At 40.3% G+C, this 25,952-nt stretch overlaps 1 protein-coding gene and 1 long non-coding RNA gene across 3 annotated transcripts; both read right to left on the reverse strand.

Annotated features, from left to right (window-relative positions):
* Positions 1–1,931: 1,931 nt before the first annotated feature.
* Positions 1,932–4,195, reverse strand: LOC111255481 (uncharacterized). 2 transcript variants are annotated; one of them, XR_015317011.1, is made up of 3 exons: positions 3,564–4,195; positions 3,209–3,386; positions 1,932–2,102 (listed from the first exon to the last, which is right to left on the reverse strand). XR_015317011.1 is itself a non-coding variant. In XM_022817495.2 (2 exons), the coding sequence occupies exons 1-2, from the start codon at positions 3,870–3,872 to the stop codon at positions 2,073–2,075; spliced, it is 339 nt and encodes a 112-aa protein (XP_022673230.1). In that variant the 5' UTR covers positions 3,873–4,117; the 3' UTR covers positions 1,932–2,072. The 2 variants fall into 2 exon arrangements, 1 of the variants encoding a protein (XP_022673230.1); XM_022817495.2 differs by lacking the exon at positions 3,209–3,386 and having other exon boundaries at positions 3,564–4,117.
* Positions 4,196–10,809: 6,614 nt separating this feature from the next.
* On the reverse strand, positions 10,810–24,024 carry LOC147758448 (uncharacterized). Its single transcript, XR_015318812.1, has 5 exons — positions 23,082–24,024; positions 20,143–22,703; positions 14,304–16,201; positions 13,997–14,062; positions 10,810–11,297 (listed from the first exon to the last, which is right to left on the reverse strand). It is a non-coding gene; the product is annotated as an uncharacterized LOC147758448 (long non-coding RNA).
* Positions 24,025–25,952: the final 1,928 nt, after the last annotated feature.

Below are 25,952 nucleotides of genomic sequence, written 5' to 3' on the forward strand. Positions count from 1 at the left end.
ACCTAATCGTGATAATGAACGAGCCTATTTCGCATATCACAGCTAAACTAATGGAAGAGAAAAAAAAAAAAAAAAAACTGTAAGTTAAGTGATGACTGTTGGTCCGGCATAATCATTTACTACGTTCGGTAATAACGAATAAATAGCGCGCTATTTAGCAGTGGGGTGGAAGGAGGGGAAAGAAGTGCCATGTTGGCTCTAATTGGTCACTTCCCATGAAACGTTAGAGGAGCAACTGAGATGAGCCGACGGTTGACTACAGTAACGGTAGCAATAGTAAAACTGAGGGTAATAGTAAACGGAAAGCGTGACCCGATCTGAGAAACGACAGCAGCAGTAGCCTTGAATTAATGCACTTACAGACAAGCATCTAGCCGATCGAATAGCTTTTCCGCCCGATCTGTAGTTCGTAGGCGTGAATAGTTTTGCTGCGTCTGCAAGTGAACCGAGTCGAAGAGAGGGAACACGGAAAATTTAGTTTCATTCAGAGCAAACGACTGCCAACTGTAACTGCGTGTTGAAAAAAATCGAAGCTCCATAGGCTGCCCTCTTAGGTACGAGTGCGGAAGCCAGCGGGCAAATAAATTTATAGAAAAAAAAAAGTCATATGCGATTAAATTTAATTAATTTTAACCAGGTCGACTGTTGTGTCGACTAAAATGACAGGCAAATGCAGCACCAGGTTTTACAGCATGGAAAACCTATCATTGTCACACTTTTTTTTTCTGGTTGTTAGAAAAGAGGGCGGATTTTAAGGTGCCATCTGAGATACGATCGCGCATGCCTTCGTTCCTATTCTTTGGCATACATATGGGAAACATCTAGAGGCATCACGTCGAACGCGGTCAGAATACCGTACGGAGACATACGTAGTCAGTATCACGCAAAGCTGTTCTTGTACATGGTGTCGCTGATGCTGGGTCAACACCGCTGCTGCGTCAACGTGGTCCGGCCATCGCAGATATTATAGCACTAGAACTATATGTAAGTACTGTTACTGGAAATTTCTAGACCGTGGCCATCGAGAACGAAAACGCGCTCACAAAGGTAGGGGGCTCATGTAGAAATAAAATACACGATCCAGCGTGCTCGGTATGAACAAAAGCTGAACAGATAAACAGTGAGACGCTGTTTAGAGAGAAAAGAATTGCCGGGCGCCGCGCAGGTTGTAATGTCGCACGTAATGTAAAAAGTCATCGGGATTAGGTTGGTCGATCGGTTTAATAGTGGTGTTCATTTACGGAATTTGATCTTATAGGTGTGCGCGATGAAGCCCAAGCGAGGGGATACGGAAGAGTGGATTTTCTGAAGAATTATTTAAAAATAGATGTCAATTTTGAACGAAATCTAACAGTGATACCCGCTGATTGCCCAGACAGTTATGTAAAACATATATTCTGTTGGTGCCACATAGAATGCTGGACAAAAATAGTTTTGGTATGGGAAAGGACACAGCTAATGAAGTGCTTGACTTCGTAGATAAAGGTTCCACTGCTAAACCGAAAGATGCAGCGGAAAAAGTGAGGCCGAATATCCAACAAGACGCTGTCTTAAGTAGAGGTCAGCTGCTTGCAGTTCAGGTCTATTTTGAACCTTGGCTAGCTACTACAAAAGACTAGAAGTTATTAAATTGAGTCTAGTACTACGATTTTGCATTTCATCTATGATTATCGTGTTTTCTACAATTTACTGTTTTTTATGCGACCAACTCATATTCATACCTTCTTTATACAGACCTTTCCCAATCTGCAGAATTACCCATAAGATGTGCTACTTTGCATAAATGTATAGGTAAGATACCACCACGTAGATTGCTATCTAAGCTAATATTACATTTCGACAGCTCTGTAATACTGAATAGCCGAACGTTTTCAAAGGAAGCTTAGAAGATCAATTTTCAATAATAATAATGATGATGATTCAAATATGATGAGTGTCGTTTAATTTAAACTCTTTAAGAATTTTCTGACTCTGTTAGAATACGTAAAAAGCATCCTCGTATCAACACACATTATTCTCTCCTATAAATAATCGATCTTCAAGGTGTCGTGCTCAATCTGGTTACATGTGATTCAACACCTAATACGTTCCGGTTGGCTTTCCTGAAAAGCATCACCCAATGAAGAGATAAATTAGATTACTAAATTTTAGCAGCATCTACAGTGTTCTAAGGAGCTTAACAACTAGTTGCTTATGATCATACACAGGATGTTTTTTGCCGCCGGCGTACGATGTGAAGCGTACGTTAAAAAGATGAACTCGCTCAAACTACCATTTTTCAACTAGACCCTGGCGCAAGCGTGTGGCGACACGTTTCTACTTAACATAGCCATTTGGTCATAACCTCAGAACGAATGAGCAAGTAAGTGTAAAACCTGTGAAGATTGTCAGACATATGTGTGGTGTACTGCAATTCTTGAGAACAGCCCTATTACCAGGTCTTCTGCGGGGGTGTGAACATAATGCTTACCACCTTAGAGAAACGTGCGTGCAGCCCAGGCCGTTAGCGTGACAGCTTTTAAAAGTAAAGCCTGGCGTGCGTGAAGAGGATTCACGTATTGTCCTTTTTAAAAGCAGCCCGGTTATCAAGATCAGAAATCACCGGTTTTAGTACCACCGAGCGTAGTAATAGCAATCTGCATTGTTCTTTAAGCTACCGCTCACAGTGGCAATACTGTGTTGCTTGGTATAAAGATTTTTTTTAATTTCAACGTATACGAATTTTTTGGCCATGTTGTTTATCTACAGGTAACAACAGTTTTGAGACACTGACAAATATTTTTTTTTTTTTTTTTTAAATACCTATGAGGTCGTAACAACTGTCAGTAGGAAAAAATGAAGATCTAACGACCACCGAACGTTCGTATTCTCTTGATTTTACCGAATAGCTTTCTAGAGCGACACCCGACACTTTGCCTCAGCCACATCTGCTGGTGTCGGCGCTGCTACTTACGCAAACTCGCTGCAGGTAACAGGGAAAAAAAACCTGAAAAAAACGCTCTGAAGCATTTTGCCATACAACAGTGTCCGGAAGCCTTTTATCGCGAAACGCCCCGTCACCGGTGTCTTCGACACGCCATCGTTGGCAGTGGCCAAGACTGTTGAACGGTAAACGGATTCGACTTCGGATTCTCTTCTGCTCATTTTGTTGTGACACTCTAAGCGAACGATTCGGTACGAAAGCGGTCGTTGCAGTATCAAGTCATACCTTTGTGGAGCAGGCGACCTCAAAATTGCTTTGGCAATGATGTGCTGAATGGGTCTGTACGTAGGGTTACATTGGCCGCAGTCGCAGATGTAATTCTAGCGACTGTCTTAGGAAAATAGAGACACCATCACCACTGTCGCCATTACCACGATTAACCGGTCCGAGCCTCGAGCTGAAGCTGTGCGGCACAACCAAGAAAGAGGAAGTGAGTTCTCAATGTGTATGTACAACCTCCGTCGATGTTAGTACGGCTATATGAGGCTTGCGCACGAATGTCTGTACCGATGTGTACCTTCGAAACCAATTGAGCTGAGTTACCACGTAGCTAGTTGACCGTGATTTCTCGTTTCCCTACCTCGACTGCTGCGGTTGCATCGATCCCGATCATCGTTGTTACGGTCACCAGGAAACGGAGTGAGTGCAGAGATCCTGCGGACGAGCCGCCATGTTGGTGCTTGCCCATATATGCCACAGTAGTTGTAGCTGGAACAAAGAGTCGTTGTGATGGCAGTAGCAGTCGTAACCTAATATAGCCTGTAGACGGATAACGATGCTCTGCCCTGGCTTTCTCTGTCTCGCAGTGGCGGTTGTCGGTGATGTTGATGAAAGTAAAAGAACAAAGGGCCAGGAAGGCAAGCGGGAGAATGGGTGTTGCGGTCGCCATTACCGATCAGTCGACACCAACCAGCAAGATATAATACTATTTCTACTATTACTAACGGCATAGTGTATTATCAAACGGATAATACAGCTAGTGACTGGGCAGCACCTAAATAGATTGAAATTGACTTGTTCTAGGAAATTGACATGCTTCTATCAGACGGTTGGCTCAAAGGTTCTAACGGATTATAATTATAGAAGGGCAAATAAAGCTTTTCCTTATTAGACTAGTAGATATTTCACCGGCTTATTTATCATATTATCATCCATTAATCAGTTCGGTGGTCTGGACGGCTAAACCTTTAGGAAGAAATGCTACAGATCGCTAATTTAAATTTTATTAACTGGGGTTAAATAAAGAAACAGGCTGTTATGCATTAACGTAGAAAAAATAGTCGACGAGTTAACGCCCAGACAAGGCGTTACCAGTACAAGAAGACTTTCTCAAAACGACACAAAGCTGCTTGAAATTTATATAGCCACAGCACCATAAGGTAATGCTCGAAGGCCACGGTCGACTTGGAATGCGATATTTACAAAGCAATATCTGCCCTGTAAAATACGACCCAGAACAGAATTATGCCGTGCATCGTTGTTATCAGCTAAGTGTCCGAGCCTCAAAGAAAAACTATCCGAATTCAGATTCGCTGCCCAATTCAAAAATGCTCTTAAACACATTTAACTGCAATTCCTTTTTTCCTTTCGAATTTAACCAACTACACCACCGTATTTGTCCACTTCACTCTTTTGCCCTTTCAAAAACAAGAGACTAAGAGGCGTCTTAGCTAATAGCCTGTAAGCCTGCTGGCTAAATCTAGGCAGTTCCTGTGATAACACGCTTACGTACTAAACATAGATAGGCAAAATGATCTATGTTTACATACGATCTATGCATGTTTTTTTATCATCAACTTTTCATAGCCAGAAGATTTTTTCGTATGGTATTGCGCACAGGTCGAGACAATTAACTAGTCAGGTCTATGAAAGGATGCAATCATGTTTGGCAAAGCCGTTTTACTTGATAGGCCGTTAGATTGTTGTATCGCTGATGTTTGTCCTGTAACACTTAATTAATATTAGCCCAATGCTCAACGAATAATTGAAATATGTTATATTTGCTAGCGTTTTGATTAGAATTCCGGGTGCCACCGTTAGGCTTAGCAACGATCTTCTCAGAAAATGAAATATAGCGAAATTGTAGTACGTTTTCGAGCTAAAACTGCACGCGTTTCACCGCCAAAGAGGGCCATACCTTGTTTATAAGTACGGAAAACCACAGATGGTCGGACATGTTTGGCGTTATCGAAACCCGAACCGAAAACGACAACAAAATTCATGCAATGATTTTCTCCATAACAGGTATGATGTACGCGAGGTTGAGTGCCGCGTATAACTCTCGTTTGGCAAAATCATGCTAGACCTTCTAATAAAGAGCGAATATGTAGACATAGCCATTGTGATTTGCGTATTCAGATGAATAACATTGAACGACAGGTAGAGTTTCTCTACGATATATATTCAATTGATGAGTGGTAACAGCAGCCAATGAGATTTTTGTTTAACTTAAAGGTGACGTTAATTTAGTTAGTCATGTATTACCCCAAAATGCTAGCTGCTGTTAAGTGCTTTAGATCTTACTGGATGTAACCATATAAATATATGACTTGGAAGCTCGGGCTTGAACTAATCAGATTCTTAGTTTGCAAGAATTTCGTGGCGTTCTTCTTAATCTCATTTCGCCATCGCCATGTCAATATGGTGCAGATAGGTTTAAGTCGTTCGCTCTATTAGCTATGGTCGGATTACGTGCTTCGCGACAGTATGCCCCCCAATGTGCGCTTTTTCTCAGGCCAAACAAAGCCAGCGGCAGCATCTCGATCTGCCTAATCTTGGGGCATGCTTATAATAACGAAGTAAATTAAGGGACGTTCTCTGTTCTACGCTCCGGAAGTATCACGCTATTCTTTTCATATAGCCACTCTCACTCACCATCACATGCCTATATCCAGTCGCCAGTATAAAAGGCCAGTCAATAAAGGCACTTTAAGGTGGCACTCGCTCGCTCGCTCGCTATCCTTGGCCACCGCGTCCTCCACATAAGACTCCATGCCGCAAAGTATTTCCCCGATATATTCCAGCGACCCATACTTGAAGAATGAAGCCTATCAGTACATACACGATAGCATCATCTTCCCACTCGAAACTTGAGCAAAGATCAAACACCCCAGCGCTGTGCCTTTCACCTACCTGTGTGTTCCTTTCTGCATATCGTTTATATTCAATGTTTATGCCATCTATTCCAATCTTGATTTTCCACAAAAGCTCAAGTTTTTTTTTTTTTTTTATTACAAAGAAGAGTATTGTGCACATAAAAAAGAGCTCTACGAAGGTTTAAGGATGTTGAACACCATCGTCGCTTGCCTCATAGTCCTAGATAGACACAGAATAATGCCTCAGAGTCCAATGAGACATTATGATTAAATGCAGTTTAATTTGTAGTGTATAAGTGTGATTCGATATGGCAAAATGTTTATTGATATGCACAATCGTCCCTAGCCATTTTGTTGTATCATCTAGATTCTATGGAGTTTTTAAGTAAATTTACAGCTTTCTTAAAACAGCGAACACCATTACAGTTGAAAGATTAAATAGTAGTTGATAGATCGAGCACCTGTGAGCTCTGATGTGTAGTATTTCGACAAGATACGCTTAACATGCCTGCACACAAGGCACACTGTGCAACGTTTAGATATTAGCAATATTCTTCGGACGTCCCTTACGTTTCGTTTAATCCTATGTTAGAGAAGAGGAATTTTTGTTGCATGACGACTGAGATCTTCTTCTCCCTTTGATTCCTTGTCGCAGACTCTTCTTACTTTGTCAATATCCTGTGTAATACCGCTATATCCTGAGTCCACAGGGCCACTTGTAGTTCCTCATGAAGTGTCTAAGTTGAGAAGTAGGCCGCTGCTTCAAATAAATAAATGCTCGCTTAAGGATCCATTGCCAAATGCGTATATTTCGGCTACGCTTAAATTTCCATCGTGTGAATAGCACAAGCCTTGCTATCAATGTGGTACTGATTAAGTGAACCTCTAGTGCGGAGCTCTCTCTCCAAGTCGCCTCTGTCATCTGTTTAGCGTTGTCTTGCGAGTTGGCAGTTTCTGCGTCTCGTACTACTCCTGGATATCGATGGCCGTTTGCTATGCTGGTCTTCCTTTCAGTCGGTAAAAATTGGTTGATGGAGACACACCGTTTTCCGATTGACGTCCTGTTCCGTTATTATATCCGCCTTCGCGCGAGTAAACGGTGCTCCGGTTTTGGGGTCATTCTCCTGTCTTAGAAAGAAGTGAATAGGATTTATTGAACGGAGACAGATCGGTTCAAGTGGCCCAGCTTAAGCCATAGAAGGGGCGTAACCCGGCAAGAAAAGTGATAGGGGTGGTACGTGGATGGACGTAAAAGAGCAGCCTGCTGTTTCGGTAACAAAAACAAAGGCATCCTATCATTGTTGTCGTCGTTGTCGATAGGAGCGGCATGTGGGAGAACTCACTTCGTAAATGCTAACGTTGGGGGTGCGTGAAAACGGCATTGGTATGGTGTAGTGGGCATTGTGTCTTCGCCGTTCATTCTACCTAGCGGCAGCCCATAGCTTCGAAAAAGTATTGCGACCAGCCAGAAAATGGGTTGGCGTACTGAAGCTGGCTGGCGTGCAGCGGTCACCACGACGGTGGACGACGAGTTGATCTGATCTCTGCGTCCGCACCCCTGTGTGCACTTGAATCGCTCTGTTCCTCTAGAGAACCAACAAGCAAGGTAGCTAAGACTTTGTTTGCTGCTGAAGAGGCTGATTGCAGGCGTGCCCTGAGTGCCAACGAATGAGTTATGCGAATCGTTGCTGCAAGTGCGTCTGCTTCAAGCCGACGTTGTCCGAAGGGATGACGCCTCAAAAACACAAACAGATTTACACTGCGAAACAAACATCTCTATATGGCGCACGTCCTGTAGCAACAATGCACATAAATAAAGACTTCGGCTCCATTAAAAATTTCGAAGAAAAACTTTATAGTTGAGGGAAGCCATTGCCAAAATGGCGTTGCAATCACACTAAAACTCAGAGCGGTATCGAAGTAATCCGTAAAAGCTGCTATGTGCTTTACGTGTCCTGGAACAATTAGATGCAGGTCATGTTTTCAAACGGCACAACTATCGTCATTAGCTGGCTTGATAAAATAATCCATTGAAATCATAGTAATATCAATATGGAGAACTGCGTGGGGATCATCTGTGACGAAGGTTTTGAAACTGCTGAAACGACATGTTTAGAACTCGAAAGCTAACCTAACAAATGAATGTATAATATGAATATATAATGAAGTAATTTTTAAGCATGTATGCATTTTTGTCTTTGGAGAGGCTTTATAACCTCACAAAATTATTTCGACAAATGTACCAGACAGAACACATAATTTAGTTCAACGAGCATAATATCGTAATGTAGTATCGCAAGGCAATATAAAAAACCCATGCTTATGTAGACAAACAATAACTTATGATTTCAAATTATCAAGGTAATTCAAAGACACACTTAACACGGGCTGTGGATCGTTCGTGCTGCATCTCAGTCGAACAGACTCACTGCGACTCATTAATCGGACAAGACATGTGTTAGAGATTTGTCATGAGTTTAAATAGCCTCAATGGATCAGAAGTAAGGCTACATAGCCACTAATGCTTTCGTACGAGTAAAACAAAGCAATAAAAAAAACTTTCCGTCCTGGAGAAGAAATAATTTAGTCTTAGGTTAGGCAGGTTGAATTCTATGATATAAGTCGGCGTCACGTTCAGTGTGAAGCCAGAAGTTTGTACCCAGTATTGACACCCTATCAGATGCATTTTTTCGGAAGGATAAGAAGAAAAACATCACATTATTCAAAGTCAACTTTATCGTCCCTATATGATACAATAATAATTATCCATGGCAAATTCTGATTCATGATCGTGATTGTTTGAAATGTAGTGCAGTTAGCCGATAAAACCGTCAAATGTTTTATTAAAAAACAGACGACACGTTGGTGATAGTGACGACTCTATGGCACAACAGGCACGAAAAAACGATGTCTTAGGTTAACTTGACATATATATACATATGTGCATTCGTACAGCGCGGACTTTTATTCTGAGGCAATTTAGTCCTTTCGATTTCTCTGAACATCCGATTTTATCCGAACTTTATCGCACATTGCCTCTAAGACAATAATACTTTTTAATAACTTTTACACAAAGTAAAATCTTTTTATTAAAATTTAGGTAAGCTATAAGAAGTTTATCTTGCTTTTCGGTCGGTTAAGTTCGATAAAATGTGGAATTTTTAAATTAACGTTCTTTTCTGAAAAAGCGGAATACATACTCCTCTTAAGAATATGCTTCTCCAATTAGCTATGCTTGTTCATTGTTACAAATGTATTGGGACTAGGAGCGTATTTGCTAAGGTGTGGTTAAGCTATGCGGTACAACTTGTTTGAAAATAATAGTACTCATAACTTTCACACTCGCACGCGTGGGAAATGTCAGCCAACGCCTGTGTTCAGAAGAAGAGTGGGTATTGTTAAACTCATTCCTTTGGCCTGCGATGAGACACAGATCATGCCCCAAAACCATAGATTTGTTGAAGAAATAACAGCACACAAGCAAACAGGGTCAACCCCATTTGTAAAAAGCTTTGAAACAATCACAAAGAAGGGGCAAATGACCATCATGTCTGCTTTGTTTTGCAACCACAATGATGTAAAGACTGTGCGTTCGTATCACGGCAACTATATATACTAACCACCAGCAAAAAATAACAGGGCAATATTCGAAGTGTCTGACAGCCTACCAACCGCTCATTGGATGCCTGGCGTGTTCAGAGCACGTAATAACATTGCGTAAACACAGATTTCGTCGTCGAAACGGTAGTAAGTTCCAACAAAGCCGACTCAATGAAACCGTTATCGATTGTATGTATTTTATATTGACTGCTGCTCTGTTATGAAACTCGTTTACTGGACGTTCGATTTTAGCAGCTATAAATCTTACCGGCCAAACGGAACCTAGAATTGAATATTTTGAAAAAAGTGGTGAACAAGGCTGTTAAATATATATATATATATATATATATATATATATAAAATCACAGATTATGGATTTAGTAAGTGAATCATTACAAGAGTAAAATTGTGATACCCATTACTTACTAATAATTATGTTACATTTGTCGTAGTATATGTCAAGAGGGCTTAAATGGCACCTATTTTATTGGGGAAAAATAATTTTATTTTCCCAGCTATGCTAATCTGTAGAAAAATTGAACCGCGCGTAGTAACGCAACGTACCTAGCTTTTTGTAGCCTTTCCCCATCGTTTATGCGACAGATCGAACGAATCCCATAGCTGATGGAAAAAGCATCCATAAAGGTGATCCTTTGATAAATCTCTCTTTGAATTTATGCCTTTTCTGGATCATTTGCCCTCTAAGATGTGCAGCATGGAATCAAGACGTTGTAATCCGATGGGGTAAAATTTGGACGGTAAACGGGATAGAAAAGTACTTTAAAATTTTAGTCAGTATTTCGCGGGTCATTAAACTCTTTTGCTCGAATTTCGGCATATAACAAGGTTACGTTGTATATGTCCTTACCTCTTCATAGTACCATTTCTTTTTGGACCTAAGTCAACTCACGGTTCTTGCTTCGCTGTGCGCCTATAAAACATTTATGTTAAGGCTTATCCGGTATCTAACTAGCCTTTCTTGCCCCAAAAGCGGTTGAAAAAAATTATTTTTCTATTCCGTGGTCAGATGATTTTTTGCCTACTGGCAGGATTCGCATATAGTCGTTGATGTTTGCTGACTTATATTGCATCCATTTTATTTTATTTAAACATTGTTGGATATGCAGTCCCGTGCGGGCATAATCTGAGAACACATAAACTGCTATTAAAGAGTTTCGGTACATTATACAAAGAAATTTATCAAACCTTAAATTAAACGATTAAATACAATGTACGAGGAAAATGAATTGGCAATTACTGAAAGTACTTTACAATTGGCTTAGTACATATATCTACCTTTAAAATAATTATTCGAAGGCTATCGATAGATGAATATTTGCTCTGGAATATTTGGTCGATAACGAGTTATACATTTAGTTCTCAGCAGAAAAAATTGTCTGAGGAAAATCTTCTAACGCTACCTGGATGACTTTCACAGATGAAATGGTTCCATCGATTATATATAAAATATAAGGTAGCTATACAAGAAATTGGGCTTGCATCGCTTGGGTTACGTTCGCGTAGCCGTTCGTATTATCGTCACTTTCTCGTACGGGTGTTCTATAGTTGATGCTCGATGAAAACGAAGAGAAGGTGCTGAGTCGTCTCATAGATTAAATCTAATTGCAAACAATGAAAGCAGTCAGAAAGTATGTTTTAGATATAATAACGCCTTCCTGAGCATCACAATAGCATTTTCCTTTGCCTCGCTCAAGCTATTCTCATAGGCGGTCTTGTGATAAAATTATAATGCAAAATGTTCATGTAGGTACATGAACGCGTCCGTCCATTCTGCGGCCTTCCTGACGCTCACAGCGTACAATTCCGTAGAAAATATGTAAAAATATCCTTCTGCAAGTGAATTTTAACAGAACATTGGCGTCTGAGAACCTGTCTATTTCTTTGGCGTGCATCATGCCGGATGATGCACGGCAAAGAACCACACCGATATTATATTCATTTCACACCACTCGGAACAAAACTATTGGAAAACTAGCGTTTCTATCTTTGCGAATTCAAGATGTTAATGTTTACTATGTTTTTTTCCTCTATATTGGCACAATTAATATACAGTAAATATAAGATCACAAGAGGTATTAAGCGGGAAGGGGAGAAATAGTGTAAATTTTCGACCATTATTTGACAGCTACAGTTCGTTTTTTGCCATACACGATTAAAATGTTTTCCAAAGCCCAGTTGAAAGCCAGGTGTTAATGGAATATTCCGATCATTTTTTCGTCACTAATGCGCTGTTAGCTCATACATGGCACAATAAACCTCAGCACGTTTCTTTCGGTTATGTTAATCAGAATTCACTATCCCCCAATTCTGTTTCAACTGAAAGTGCTCCATGCTACCGTTGACCATTGAAGTAAGAGACACCTTGTGATAGATACTCAAGATTGCGGAAAGGCGCGCTTTGTTACTAGCGCCTTACAAAGAAGAAGGTCCTTGGAAAGAGCGCCCCTTAATAATTGCGCATGCGAAACGGCATGTTGAGCCACTGCCACAGATGCGTTCCTCCCGGGCGTATTAAAATTCACTCCATAAGCAAAAAAATGGCCTAGGGTTGTTCGCTGCTAGACTACTTGAAATGCAGAGCACTTTGAAGAGAAAGAATAGGAACATTACGAAGAGTGCTCGACTTCAGGTTGTATTCACTCTTTGGGAGACATCAGTGAAGTCAGCGGAAATGGTTAAGTGATTTCCGTAGTAATGACGCACTGTTTGTTCTTTCTGGAATGTTTATCTTACCTAGGTCTTTCGGTATACGTAGTTATCCCAGCAGTAAATCTTAGCTCTTCTCGTTTAGTGCATGGTCGCCCAAAGTCAAATCATAATGTCTCTCTATCATCGCTAAAGATTGTAAGGGAGGCTTATACAATATTGCTACCCGCATAGTGCTTCTCGTGCAGCATCGCTGATGCTGTATTTTTTCGCGTATGTACTGATATAATAATTACCCTTATAGCTTAACTTAGCTCTATTTGTCTACAATCAAGGTGCATTATCGGGAGAAACGGCGCAAAGATGGTTCTGTGGTTTTTATTTCGAAAATTTCGGTAAAAAAGATGCTGCTCACACTAATTCATGTATTCCATGGTATCGCCGACAGACTACAAGCCCACCACCAAACAGTTCTAAATAGGAAGCTGATTACGAGAAAAGAACGCTCGATATCACAAATTCATTAGACTGAATAGCAAATAAGGCCAAAGTAAACAGTTGTGCAACGGCACTGAATTATATCACTACAAGTCATATTTAAGATCATTAGACAATCAATCATATCATGTCGAACTATCAACGTTAATCTCTTTTGCTTCTTTTTCAGTCTCGTAAAAGGCGATTTGTTTTTCAAGGGGAGCGGAACTTGCAATACCCCTTTACTTGGATTTCATTATCGACAAGGAGGATATGTCACTGCTACCATCGAGAACCCTTAGGCTTACCCCCATCCAGCATCGCCTTCCCACAGCCACAAACAGACACCGCTTTTGTGTGCCCCTTGATTCTCTCCATTGATCCTTTTCGCATGTGGTATTAGAATTGAAATATAGAAAAAAAACTAACAACCAATGAACAGTTAAGCGACGACAACCGAGCTCTCCTACCCCCCCCCCCCTACTATTATATCTCAAAGTCATACGACTGGTTCAGAAGACACTTGGCGTTTTCAGCGATGCTAATACATACGTACTGATGTAAGATTTAGGTTAGCGCAAATTCGATCTCGTGTTCTCATTAACCACTACGTTTTGCCAGTCAAACGGTAGTCACTTCGGTAGATCAGTAAACCGGGAAAATAGCATTTCACCGCAATATAGTATTAGGTAGATAGAAATGCTGTTTTCGTTAGCAGCAAGCAAGACGACTGAACAAACCACGGATAATTTTCTTCACCCATTCTAGCTGACCCACAAACCACCAAATACCTGCGGAAGGTAAGTTAATCAGATGAAACGCCGATGTTTACTATAACCCATATTTAAGGAAAGTGAGGGCTCAACGTGATACCGAAAAGCTCGATTTTTTTTTTATCAACAATTCTAGGCAAGGGGCATATAGTTATAGCTGGAATTCTCGTAATCGGTATTGATTTACTTTCCTTCGAGATTATTGGAAGTGCGCCATGCTATAGAAATTCATTCCATTTAGGGTCGAGCATTGATTCTTCTTAACGTAATTTCTCTTCATCTTTAATAAACACATATTACCTTATGGAAAGGCTAAGTAAAAAAAATCAGGGTTTAGTCTCAAGCGATCATCTTCCAAAGTGGTTGATTATTCATGCCAATGTGGGTGAATTCTTACTTACGGTTTACAACGCGGAAAAACGTATTCCTAGCGTTCACGGCTACTGTTTCATGTAAAAGATGCAAGGCTGAAGAATCAAACAGAATGGATAAATCTTACAAGTTAACTGATGCACTAAAGGACAAGGCCACTACCGACCTTCATTGTTAATCCTTAGTGGGTACACGAAAAATTAGCTACGTACAGGCTAAGTAATTTATTTCAAGTAATTACATGATTAGTTAATACTTCGATAATAGCTTCACAGGTGTCGTGCGTATTTGACCAAATCTCGAGTATTCGGAACAGACAAAAGAAAAGCTACGAACCCCAGCAACCAGATAGCGGTAGCCAACCGGGATATAAAGGAAGAGTTCATCTGAGAATGTGGTATTATAATACGGGAAGTCAATCCGTTTTCCATAACTCATTGCAGATCATAGCTTGTTGTCATAAGAGTTTGGCACTGTTCTTGGTCTCTCTATATGAGTTATTAGGGCGTAAACCTTTTCAGCCTATCGGTAGTTGAGTTGGGCTCAAGTCCTGCATGTTTGGATATTCCAACGCGAAGTATAGCTTGTTCCGTATTAACGAGATGCCTGATGCCTGAAACTTCCGTAGAACCAAAAGCGGTGCATAAAATTTAACGCATAACGTATAACCTTTTTAATCTCATAAAAATGCAGTAGTACAGAAAATATCTTGTGGCTGGGCACTGTCAAAGGTTTGGTTTATTATAGGTATAAAACGTAGGTATTATCGAAGCCCTTTGAAGCGCTTTCTGTAATTTTTTCATACGACGTTTGATATTTTCTTTAAAGGAAAGCTATATGTCTCCCCATGAAATAAGGGAACATTTTGCAGATGCGACATCAGTAGATAGTTGTTTCCCATGAAATTCAAAAGGTATCGTTTGTAAACATAACATAATACCCTTCGCTTTGGCTGTTTTTTTTCTCAGATAAGAGCCGTACGTATACATAGCGGTTCATATGTAAAATTTACCAATATGGTCTAGATTTTAAATTACATAGTCGAGCTATTATAATTAGAGATGCCGCGGCTCATTCCAGCAAAGACGAAAATCATACCTTCCTTAGTAAAATTGTCTCGATGCAGGGTAGAAAGGTTTTCTAGAAAGGGTTCTCGGTTGCATGACAGCACACAGTGATCGGTATGTAAGAGAACCGACATATTCTATATATATATATATATATATATATATATAAATTGCTATTGGCAATGGTTATTTGCCATTGCTCAAGCAAACGATCTACTGGAAGCCAACCGATCACAGACAGATAAGAACGCACACACACATTAAAACCTAAAATAAAGTCTTTGGGTATTTAATAATTCATCCCCCATTGTTGTTTGTCTGTGAGTGTGAGTGTGCATCCGTGCGGATGTACCCATGCGCCCACTGTGGTCGTTCTGTGTTTGCATGAAAAAGGCGTAAAGAATGATTTCAACTTTATCCTTCATTAGCTCAGCAGGAAGCAGTAGCAGTCTTTTATTCCATCTTTTCGACACGGCGCTTTCTGTACGTAGTATACTTCATAAGCTTCCCCCATAAATCAAGTGCCCACATAAACGCCCCTGCATCAGTTATGAAGTAGCAGTAAAAGTCTGCAGCCTGGCAGTCTTTCTAGCGTCGCAGCCAACTCGATGATCAGCTCTATCAAATGCGATGTGCGGTAAGCACTACCGAATCGTGCGTGGTCAGCACCATTCTAAGCCGCCGCCCCCGCCTTGGCCGATCTTCTATAGCTTCCGCAGCAGCCCTTGCGGCATCTGTCCCTTTCTATTCTTCAATACATGTGGGATTCAGTTTGTCCACAATAAAAAGGAACGGGGGGCCACTCTGGGAGCTCTTGGGGTATAGGGCAACGTCATTGACATTGGTATTGGCGCCGTCGACTACTAGCATTGTCGTTCCTTTCTTTATTTCGTGTGCCTCTCTGTCCGTTTGTCACTAGTTCGTCAAATTATTGCTGAGAACGATAGTTTACGTTACTTGGTTTATTTCATTTCGATTTGAGCAAAGGTCCTCCATTTTTCGTTTAATCAATATTTTTGATCTAAAGATGAGCAGAGGGCAGCGCAGCAGTGACATTACGCATCTCGTCTGGTGGCAAACACTAAACGACGGCAGTTGTAGCTCGCATTAATTGTTGCCATCCAAGCCGCTTCATCGTAATGGATGAACGAACCTGATAGAGTTTGGCTGGAATGAAGCAGACAAATAGAACCTTGGCTCAGATTATGTATTCATGTAGACCCACAGGAGTATCGAAATGTTTAGTACAACTAAATGGACATACGACAGAGTGTGCCAATGAACGAACTTCTTCACGAATGCTTCTGCAAAAGGAGATTTCTCTTCAAAAAAAAATTACATGACCATTGTCCACTGCATATACTGTAGTGGTCGAAAACTGTAACTTACATTTGACAGCGCTGCATTTTGTTGATTCCACTGAGAACCGAATTAGTGCTACCCGAACTAAGCTTTCAAGTTTGACCTTTGTTAAAAGGCGCCCCGTCGCTTTATTTATATGTTCTGGTCATATAACCAATGCATGGTTTGTGCCGTGAACACTTATATAAAACTCGTATGTAGCTTTTTTGGTGGACTATTCATATGATATACTAGTTTGTGCGGTCTTCCGAAAAGAAAATTTTTCCTAATCAGAGTATTACATTACGTCGTGTTTCCCATACGATTCAATCTTTGCTACACGTTAATATCCTTCAGCAAATTTCCAAAATCTTACACAAATAGATGTTAGTTTACTGCTGGCTTCCTAAATTTAACTGATCTTACACCTGAACGTGTGCCCCAGGGACCATTCGTGGTGAATAGGACATTCACTAACATCAAATGGGCTGTTTTGCTCAGTTCTACCAGAAGGCCTATGGAGTTACGAAGTGAACGAGTCTTAGTTGTGGACGACAAGAATTGAACAGTTATTGACGACACAGTCGAGCATTTTAGCAGTTTAGCATTAAGTTCTCTATTGACAAAACAGTCACCGTTAACCACTCCATTGAAGATCTAGACGCTTCCTTAGGCTAATCGAAGGACTTCCAATTTTCGCAATGTCGAAATACACTAAATTAGTTAACTTCACACCCTGAACCCTATTGAGATCTCATTACGTTTTTCGTACATCCAAAAATACTTATTTCGTTAAAAGAACGTCTTGATTCTGTTTATGTACAGACTTAGGCAAAAAAAAAAAAACGATAAAAGCAAGATGTGTGAGAACACCTGCGTTCTCGCTCTCAAAAAAAAAACCGAAAACTTTGCTACCTCAGATGCTTAGAATAGGCACTGACGATTTTGCTCAGCTTTTAGAAATTTCGATTGGAACGAAGTAAATAAGAAGTAGTCGTCTGGGCCGGGTGTCGACCGGCAAGATGGGAGGATCATCGATAAGCAATCGTCCGGCTCTAGCTAGCGTAAAAGACCTATCCAGTTATAGAGCTCAAGGGCAACTCTGAAGGTCATTAAAAGAACGGCTGCGTCGGTGCGCACCTATTATTCCATACTTGAAACCATTAGGTATGACAGATTTCATGCATCCCGCTAGCGGATGTGATAGATGTACACCAAAGATAAATATCACCACCAGCACCAGAGTTGGCCACTATATTAATTAATACTAGATACGCTTTCATTGGATCAGGCCAAATGAAACAACATTTACGCTAGTCTAATTTTAATTCCGCGTGTGCTATTTACCCTGTTAGAAGTAGAGCTGTTATGGCCTTTATCATTCACAGATATCTGTCCTAGAATTGGTTCTCTCTACCGTTTTTCGGTACGCAACGCCGTATGTAGAATCTTTTCATATTCGATGTGACTCTGGTCGCCTGCAGGCAAAATTCAGGAATGATTCTCGCGTAGGACAGCAAATTTTAGTTCTTCTCAGCCTATTGGAGCCTGCCTTTTTTTCGTAGGCTCTATAGCTATTTAGGGAAATCCCATTAGATTATTGGAAATATGAAGTGATGAACTTTCAGGCTTGTGATTAATCTAATGGTAAGGCCAATCCTCAAAATAATGTGTTCATTATGGTGAGCGTCGTTCTGAGCTAAGGCTACAGCCTCTTCACTGATACCCCTGTTTCTGCAGACCACGTACATAGGTCAGCTGGTTGAAATCTTGCTTTATCGTTTTTGCATTTTAGGTGCGTTTGCTGCTTCTACTTTACAGCGGCTACTTGCCCTATGATACACGTTCGGTATTAGCAATCAATGAATCAATTGGAACGTTTCCTTTCATCAAGCTGCGCAAGAAGGAAATACTTTTTGTGATGACGCTATTATAGAGATAAAAAAGAAGAAAGCAGACGTCACATATAGTATCCGGAAGTAGACCGCAAGGATTCAGGTTCGTCAAAAGTCGCCACAAGGCCGTCGACAAGTAAGCGGAATATTTATCTTAATCTCACCTCTTTTTTGACGAATCGAAATTTATTAGGCGGTTTGTTTTTATATGCTACTCAAATCACAGAAGAATAATAAAAGAAAGAATAAAAAGTATACTGAACATAGAAAAGTCAGAAGCGAAACATTTTAACGAAGCCTTCAATAATCTTGCATACCTACAGGTAAGTACACAGAGCACGAATGAGTATTTTGTCAACGTTGTGCTCTGGCACTGTGTGCCCCCTAAACAACACTGGGTGTTTTCTAGCCATTATATTAGACGCTTTAAATAATTCGCTTACTGTTTAAGCCCAGTATAAACTTCATTGAGTGATCATAATATCAATTTTTTTTTTGCCATTGTTTAGTCATTCGCCGCTATGGTGTTGAATTTAGGAGTTCCATCGTTGGTCCCTTGACCTAAACAATAAATGCCCAGACTATTATTATTATCGTTTGTATTGCTCTCGGCCCAAAGATCAGTGGGCCTCAAGCTGCCCAAGTAGATGCCACTGCAAAGCCTTTCGCCCGCAGCGGTTTATGTTGCGAAAAGGCACACACGTACCGAGTTTAGTAAATACGGCAATACAAAGCTCTATGCTAAGCACCTGATACCATTTCCACCTCCGTTTACTAAATATTTGCTTTTGTATTCAACGAAGCTATCAGCCGATGACCAGTGCACTCGTGTTGGAGTAAGTCTTCCACTAGAAACTTGTGAACTAGCGTTCGTTCATTCGTTCTATTGCAATAAGCGTTGTCACATTTTTGACCCTATGCTTTCGTGGTAGACATCTTTAATACTTTTATATTAGCAAGTTTACCCAGTACAATTGTATCTTAACGTATTTCGATTTATTTCATAAACGGGAACATTTTTATAGTAACGAAACGTTGATTTAAAATTATACTACAAGCAAACGTTCATGAAACGCATATGAGTTATACTTTATATGCGACTGGCGTTGTTTTCGGCCAGGTATCAAGAGGCTATATGGAAGAGACAATGTTTTGCTTTTGTATTTCATCGAACGCTTGAAAAAGGATCAGAAAGTAAAATAATCATTTTTAAACATAAACTAAAGATATAGAAATCATTAAATCGAGTGATAGTAGTAGATCACTATGCTAAGACGAGTGTGAGAATTGGGGCTGCATTTGGAACCTAAACGATTTGCTTACATCGATGCTAGTTTATAAGAAATAAAAAAAAAAACAAGTGCATCAACAACACGACTAAGCTCAACAAAAGTGACGACATTATTATTATTATGAAATAACACATCATTTGGACGAAACAGTACCGCACAACACTACGTATAATCACGACCATCGATCAGTAAATCTAAAATCACGCATAAACAATAGTCTCTTTAGCTTGTTTTTTTTTGCACTTCTAGTTGATATATATATATATATATATTATGAAATGGAGCCCTTAAGATCAGTCTTTCTTTTTTTTAGGTACAGCACCGCGGGCCTGTCCCTATTAGAAATATAATTGGAGTAGGCTTTGTTGGCGTAGATTTTCCTGATTATTAATTTCTGGTAATCTTTTTTTTTAGTACTGCTGAAATTTAAACCGGCGAGGCAATAAATTTGTTAAATTTAGTCGCCGCGGTAACCAAAGCTAGCAAGAAACTCAGAACGATTCTAGACCATGCCATTTTGAAAAACAATATCTAGACAGCCCTCAGAGCGGCTGAATTGGTTTTGAAGAACGGTACATACATTATTGCGTTCCTTCCAACTTTTCAAGCAAAATACAACCTATAGACGTGATAGTATTTGGACTACTCAAAACATGCTTTTGAGCAGAGCTTTGAAGTGAGGCCATGGTAAACGAACCGTAACCTTTGACCAGCCTAACTTGGAAATATCTTATCACAAAATCACAGTCCTTTTAACGCAAATAGGAATTCTTTTCCTAGCTTTTTTGAATGGTTGCCTTCTTTGCTTAGAATCATTAGCGGCCCATATAATCCCTTTCTGCCTCATAAAACCTCAGGTAGTAGGGCTTTTTCACCTAAACAAGTGCATTAACGTAACGTTTTTCTCTCTTACGCGATACCAATTATTTTCAACGACAGCGTTAAAAAAAATTTATACAGTACATGGTAAAAATGGATAGTACCAGCCTCCGTCACTATACTCCAGTAATAATTCATCGTGTTAGTTCAGATGATTTTGGCATATTTATTCCTTAATTGGTTACATAACCCGGCCAATTCCGAAGGGATATTTCTTCTATATTGGATTGTGTATGTTACATTATACAAAGTCCTATAAAGCTGAGCAAAACTAATCCTATTAAACGTATCCATAATAAGCGAGTGTAAGGGTTTCGCAATTCGATTGCTTCTCTATAAGTTCGCTCCCTTTATTTAGATTTTGGTCGAGCCGCATGCAGATGCGTATGCTTTTCTTTTATTTCTCTTAGGCGTTTTTAGCGAAAAATCAACAATTGCATTGCGTCCAACGTCCAAAGGCGTCATTTTTATTACCAGTCATGTCTGCCGAGCTTTCTTATATACCCGTTTACACTTGACGCTCTTGCTCAATGCATGCTCCACAAGCTATCGAACCAAAATGTCCCTGTATTTGAGAAACCGAAAGTTCATTTTTCCTGTCACCGCTGTGTTTCATCGTGACTGATTATGTCTTTCTATTGTTCCGGCGAAGTTGAACGACTCGAGTGTGTGCAGGAAACAAAACAAAACAAGGTCATCCTTGATTTGTTGCATGACAAGTATTCTTTCTCTTCTAATAAGAGGTTATTATAGATATGACAGGACTGACTCAACGGGTGACCGACCAAACTACGTACTACCTAAGCAGAATAGCCTACGGTATTTGAGTTACAAAGGGTGTGATTCGCAACATCTACGATGGGGTAACAAGTAGGATTCTCTTCCCAGCAACAGAACTGGATAGCGTAGACACCTTACATATGACTGTACAATAATCAGCTCGCTACTGTGCTAGAAACCGTGTTTGGTTACTTATAAGGCGAAAGTTTTTCTTCTATTTCATCTACACTCAGAAGTCGGTAGACATGAAAAAGCCGCGGGTGACAGATGCTTTGCTATTAGAAAGACTCCTTAGAACTTAGGTTGGGTTAACGTCAGTTAACTCAACCCGACCTGATTTGGGCACCCCTATGAACTCACTAGCTCTTCGAGTCAGCTGACGGCAGTTAGAAACTCATCTGCCTACCGGCTTTATATGTCCGGGACAGATGTGAACGGTCTGAAATCTTTCTAGACATTTAATTTTTATGACTCGAAAGGAAATAACTTTTTACAGGGTCTTCCGATAGTGAGAGAATAAACCCGCCCCTCTTTTATTACCTCTCTGTGGCGCCATCTCCCACGTTTTCCTTTCATAAATATATTCCATGGCTGTCCCGCTTTCAGGCTTAAGGTCCTAACATTGGCGCCAACACGTTTGAAAGTCCTTTACCGAACAGAGCACAGAATTAAGCCTCTCGTACGCTGCCTATATACAGTGCTGTGTTTTTCAATAACATTTAACCCAATATTGAGCTGTTACTGATGGCTGGTGCCGTAGATGCCATTGCGCAAATCTTTATGCCAGTAGTTTGGCAGATGTTCGCACGGTATACATCATACATGGTACACGTATAGATGTACGTACAGTTTATTCAAGTTTCGGTATATACATGTGAGAGCAACGGAAATGCATCTAGAACCACCTCGTATGAAACAAAAGACTAGCGAACAAATAAAAATGTCTATACCAATATATTATTTTTTTTTTTTGGTGTTAATAAATCGATTTCAAATGTTCACTTTCTGTTGATAATTTAGTTCAAGTTCTCGATATTTTATTGCCGTTCCTTATCGTGTTTTGCAACGCGTCATAATCGTAGCTTCTTTACATCTAGTTAATGCTAACTTTCTTCGAATCCATGAACGTTTTACAGATTGTATTATCGTCGAACATTTTCTTACATTTGCATCGGCTCAAAAATTTCCATCTATTACAGATACCCCCCAAAAACAAACATAGATTATAGCAACAGGGTAACAATTTACTATCAATGGTTTAATCCTTTGTCGTATAGTTTTGTGTAAGATGAATTTTGACACAGATGAAAATTTCAGCTTTATAAACTTTGGCGATAGATTATTCCCAATAGGTGACAATATGAACAATGGATTAGTTCGGTGGTAGCAGAAGGGTACATTTTGTTGAACGAACGAAGGAACACTGCTTCGTCAGGGATCGGTGTTTTAAAGACGACGCGAGCGATGTTATGGACAGAAATGCTGAAAGTTGGCAACATCGACATTATTTTCTATTATCTTTATCTCTCATGTGACTATTTTTACCTAGATTTTATAGATAGAACTAGTGTTTTAGTAGCTTATGCTACTACATTGGTGCTCTATTTAGATTCATCTGCGTCGCATCATGCACCCGCAGCGATTTAAGTTTAACCAAAGCAGAGATACATTCACAACATTTGGCCTTTGTGATCTTGAACTATTTTTGCCTAGTGCAGTTTCAACTATAGTTATTTATATAGCATCTTACACCAATCTGGACTGCACAGGCCTAAATAGCAGAGTAATGATATCGTATTTATTGCTTCGTAACTTATGCAGTCCATTAGACGAATTCTTAAAACCAATATAGTGACTTACTCTATGAAGTTCAATAACTTCAGCCAAATGCATTGGTGATCTGCGTTCGCCTAGTGCTCAAACAATCCGAATGGCGCAGCTATAATTTTTATAACCTATCATCCCACTTACTTCATTCGAAATGTAAACAGACTCTTAGACTCCAATCTGCGATTCCACCATTGAATCGGCCACCAGAAGGAGGCACCGCTTTATCTGTTGTAGATTTCACGGCCCGCTAAACTCATGCGTCCATGAAGGCGCAACTATGTCACATATGTAAATATTTAAATTACGCGTTCTCTGCTGCTCTGAACAATACTATCATCTGGCCATTAATCTAGAAAAGGATCTATCCTACATTGCTGTCTTGAAGTCCTGCGGCTAAGTTATATTCTGGAAATGTACTTACAGATAACGCAGAGCATGAAGAAATTTATGAATCGTATAGCGTTGTACACTTTTGGATGAAAGTCGGCTAAAACGCCCTTAGCGTTAGCTAGGAGAACTTCCCTAAAATATCTGGAGTGGGTTTTGTCGAGCGTAATACCATCGAAGACATTACAAACGGAAGAGCGACAAGTTTTCGAATATCGACTCGTCATATTTCCCTTCCATCTTTTGAGCCAAATTAAGGCTATTTAAGTTCGCTTTTAAATCAAACACAGTCATCTGCTATATTTACAGGTATCCTATTATTCACTATTCACAGACTTTCTCCTACTGAACGCCGAATAGCGTTTAAGAATAATCGGCATACTTTAAACATCAATGAAGTATGTACAAGGTGTTCAAAGGAATGCGCAAACAACATACATGAGTAGAATACCCGTTCCTTCCTCACTGCACGAGAGCGCACCGTATAACAAACAAAATCGTTGGTTTTGTGCTATGGATTTACTTGTTATCCCCCGTCCTTCAAGAACTCGTTTATTTCGCGCTAAGCTTTTCCAAGCGGCTGATGTCTTTTTGGAGTTACGTGTTCATCAATATACCAGAAACGGCGTAATGGTCTGTTTCCTGGACACGATCCCTCAGCGACTATATGTGCGATACTCAAAAACCTCCCGACCTTCCTGCTGGCGAAATTAAGGGGTCGAAGCCTAGCAAGGAGGGACTTAACCAACACAGAAAGCAAAGTGATAGAGAACTTCAGTCACTCTACATAGGGTGTCCACCGTCTGCGTTGGCCTTACTCCAGGTCGCATTGAATCTTGCTGAAAGTGAGAATGGCGAAGTCGTGACGGTCCTTCACATCGAACGTGGCGAACGCTTCAATTAAAGAGCTCGACGCAGACAACGAGCTGTTAAGACTTGTCTTTCTTAGTGAAGAAGGAAGCTCAGGTGTAAAACGCTGACCGAAACCCGAAAAAGTCCCGAGGAACTCAAACGTACCCAAAAAAAAACGGTTTCTTCTCCTTTAGCAAGTAACCCCGAAATTGGTTAGAGTCTCATCGTTGCTAGAAACGTAGCATCGTCATCAGTCAAACGCATCTTCCTTTGTTTGGTAGATGACACGACGAACTTTCCGTTAGTCTTTTCTTGACTTGTTTCTATATTTCTTATTTTCAGTGCGTTCATCACCCTCAGGCGTGCGCCCGCCGGCCTGCTAAACGATCTCGATTTCTTCTGGCTGATAAGGGGCGTTTCTTGAAACAAGTCCTCTGTATTTCTGTGCCAGGGACGTCAAGAACGAGAAGGCGAGAACAGCAACAGAGAAATCACTTTATCGTCTTAATTTATGAAAGAAAGGACAGAAAGAGACGTAGGAACGAGAAAGGTAGAGAAAAAAAAGCCATATTAAAAAAGTGAGAAAAGTTGGAAGTTTTCGTTAGGTGTCTCGTGGATGTATATTTTCATGTTATGTGTGCATGAGCGCGTATGTGTATGTGTGGATGAATAAAAAAAATACTCGTCTTCACGTTAGTAATTTAATTTCTGGCGATAAAACGAAGTCAGCTCGAATGCGTCGCAATGAAAAATGGGTTGAGCGCTTTAAGCCCCAATTTGTTGTCACTTCCGAAATCAACATCGTGATAACGAAAACTACGCCTAACATAAGAAAGGTTCGTACTGTTATGCAATACTCAATCAGAATTCTCGGAGGACGGATCACATGCCATCGAAGGGTTCGCTTTTAGCTAAGGAAGACAGCTGGAAGAAGGGACGAACAGCAAGTGACAGAAATTGTTGGTAGCAATGCCTATCTGAACGAGCAAAAGAGAAAAAATTGAATGCGTTAAAGCAGCACAATAAAATAACACGAGGAGGTAAAAAAGGAGCGAAGAAATGACAGGGGCGCACCAACAAGTAAATAGACGCGAAGTCACAAACGATTGGCTAAGAAAAAATGAAGGACTCCGGTCGCAATGTCAGAATAAAATCTGACGGCTTTTCCGCTAACCCGGAGTCGGCTCCACGCCCCCCTCCGATGATTTGACATCGAGCTCTCTAGTTCTATCTGTAATTTCATCTACCGAGGGAACACAAAAGGGAAATTATATAGGCAGCACAACGCTCACATAGATTTCCGTGATGCCGCCGTCAGGGTTAACCTGTCATAATAGCGTACGATCAAATATGAACCAAGATGCATTGCAAAATCGTAGTGACGCTCGTGATACAGAAAAAAGATTATTAGGTAAAGGATGAAGGTCGGTGATTTTAAAGCGGACACACAAAATAAGCATCTTGATTTTTTCTGACCTTAGTTCATTCCATGGGTTCGAACAAAAAAAAAAAAGCATTCCTCACACATACTCAATATATCAGATTTGAAACGAAGTTTCCGCGCTTTTTACTGATTAGAACCTAGACCATTTTTTATTCACAGCACAATACGTTATCATGTTATCTATCCGCAGTCCATTCACGATTTTCTCGCATCTTTCC

Source organism: Varroa destructor, unplaced genomic scaffold (assembly GCF_002443255.2).
Source record: "Varroa destructor unplaced genomic scaffold, Vdes_3.0 BEIS01000001.1, whole genome shotgun sequence".
Taxonomy (NCBI): Eukaryota; Metazoa; Arthropoda; class Arachnida; order Mesostigmata; family Varroidae; genus Varroa; species Varroa destructor.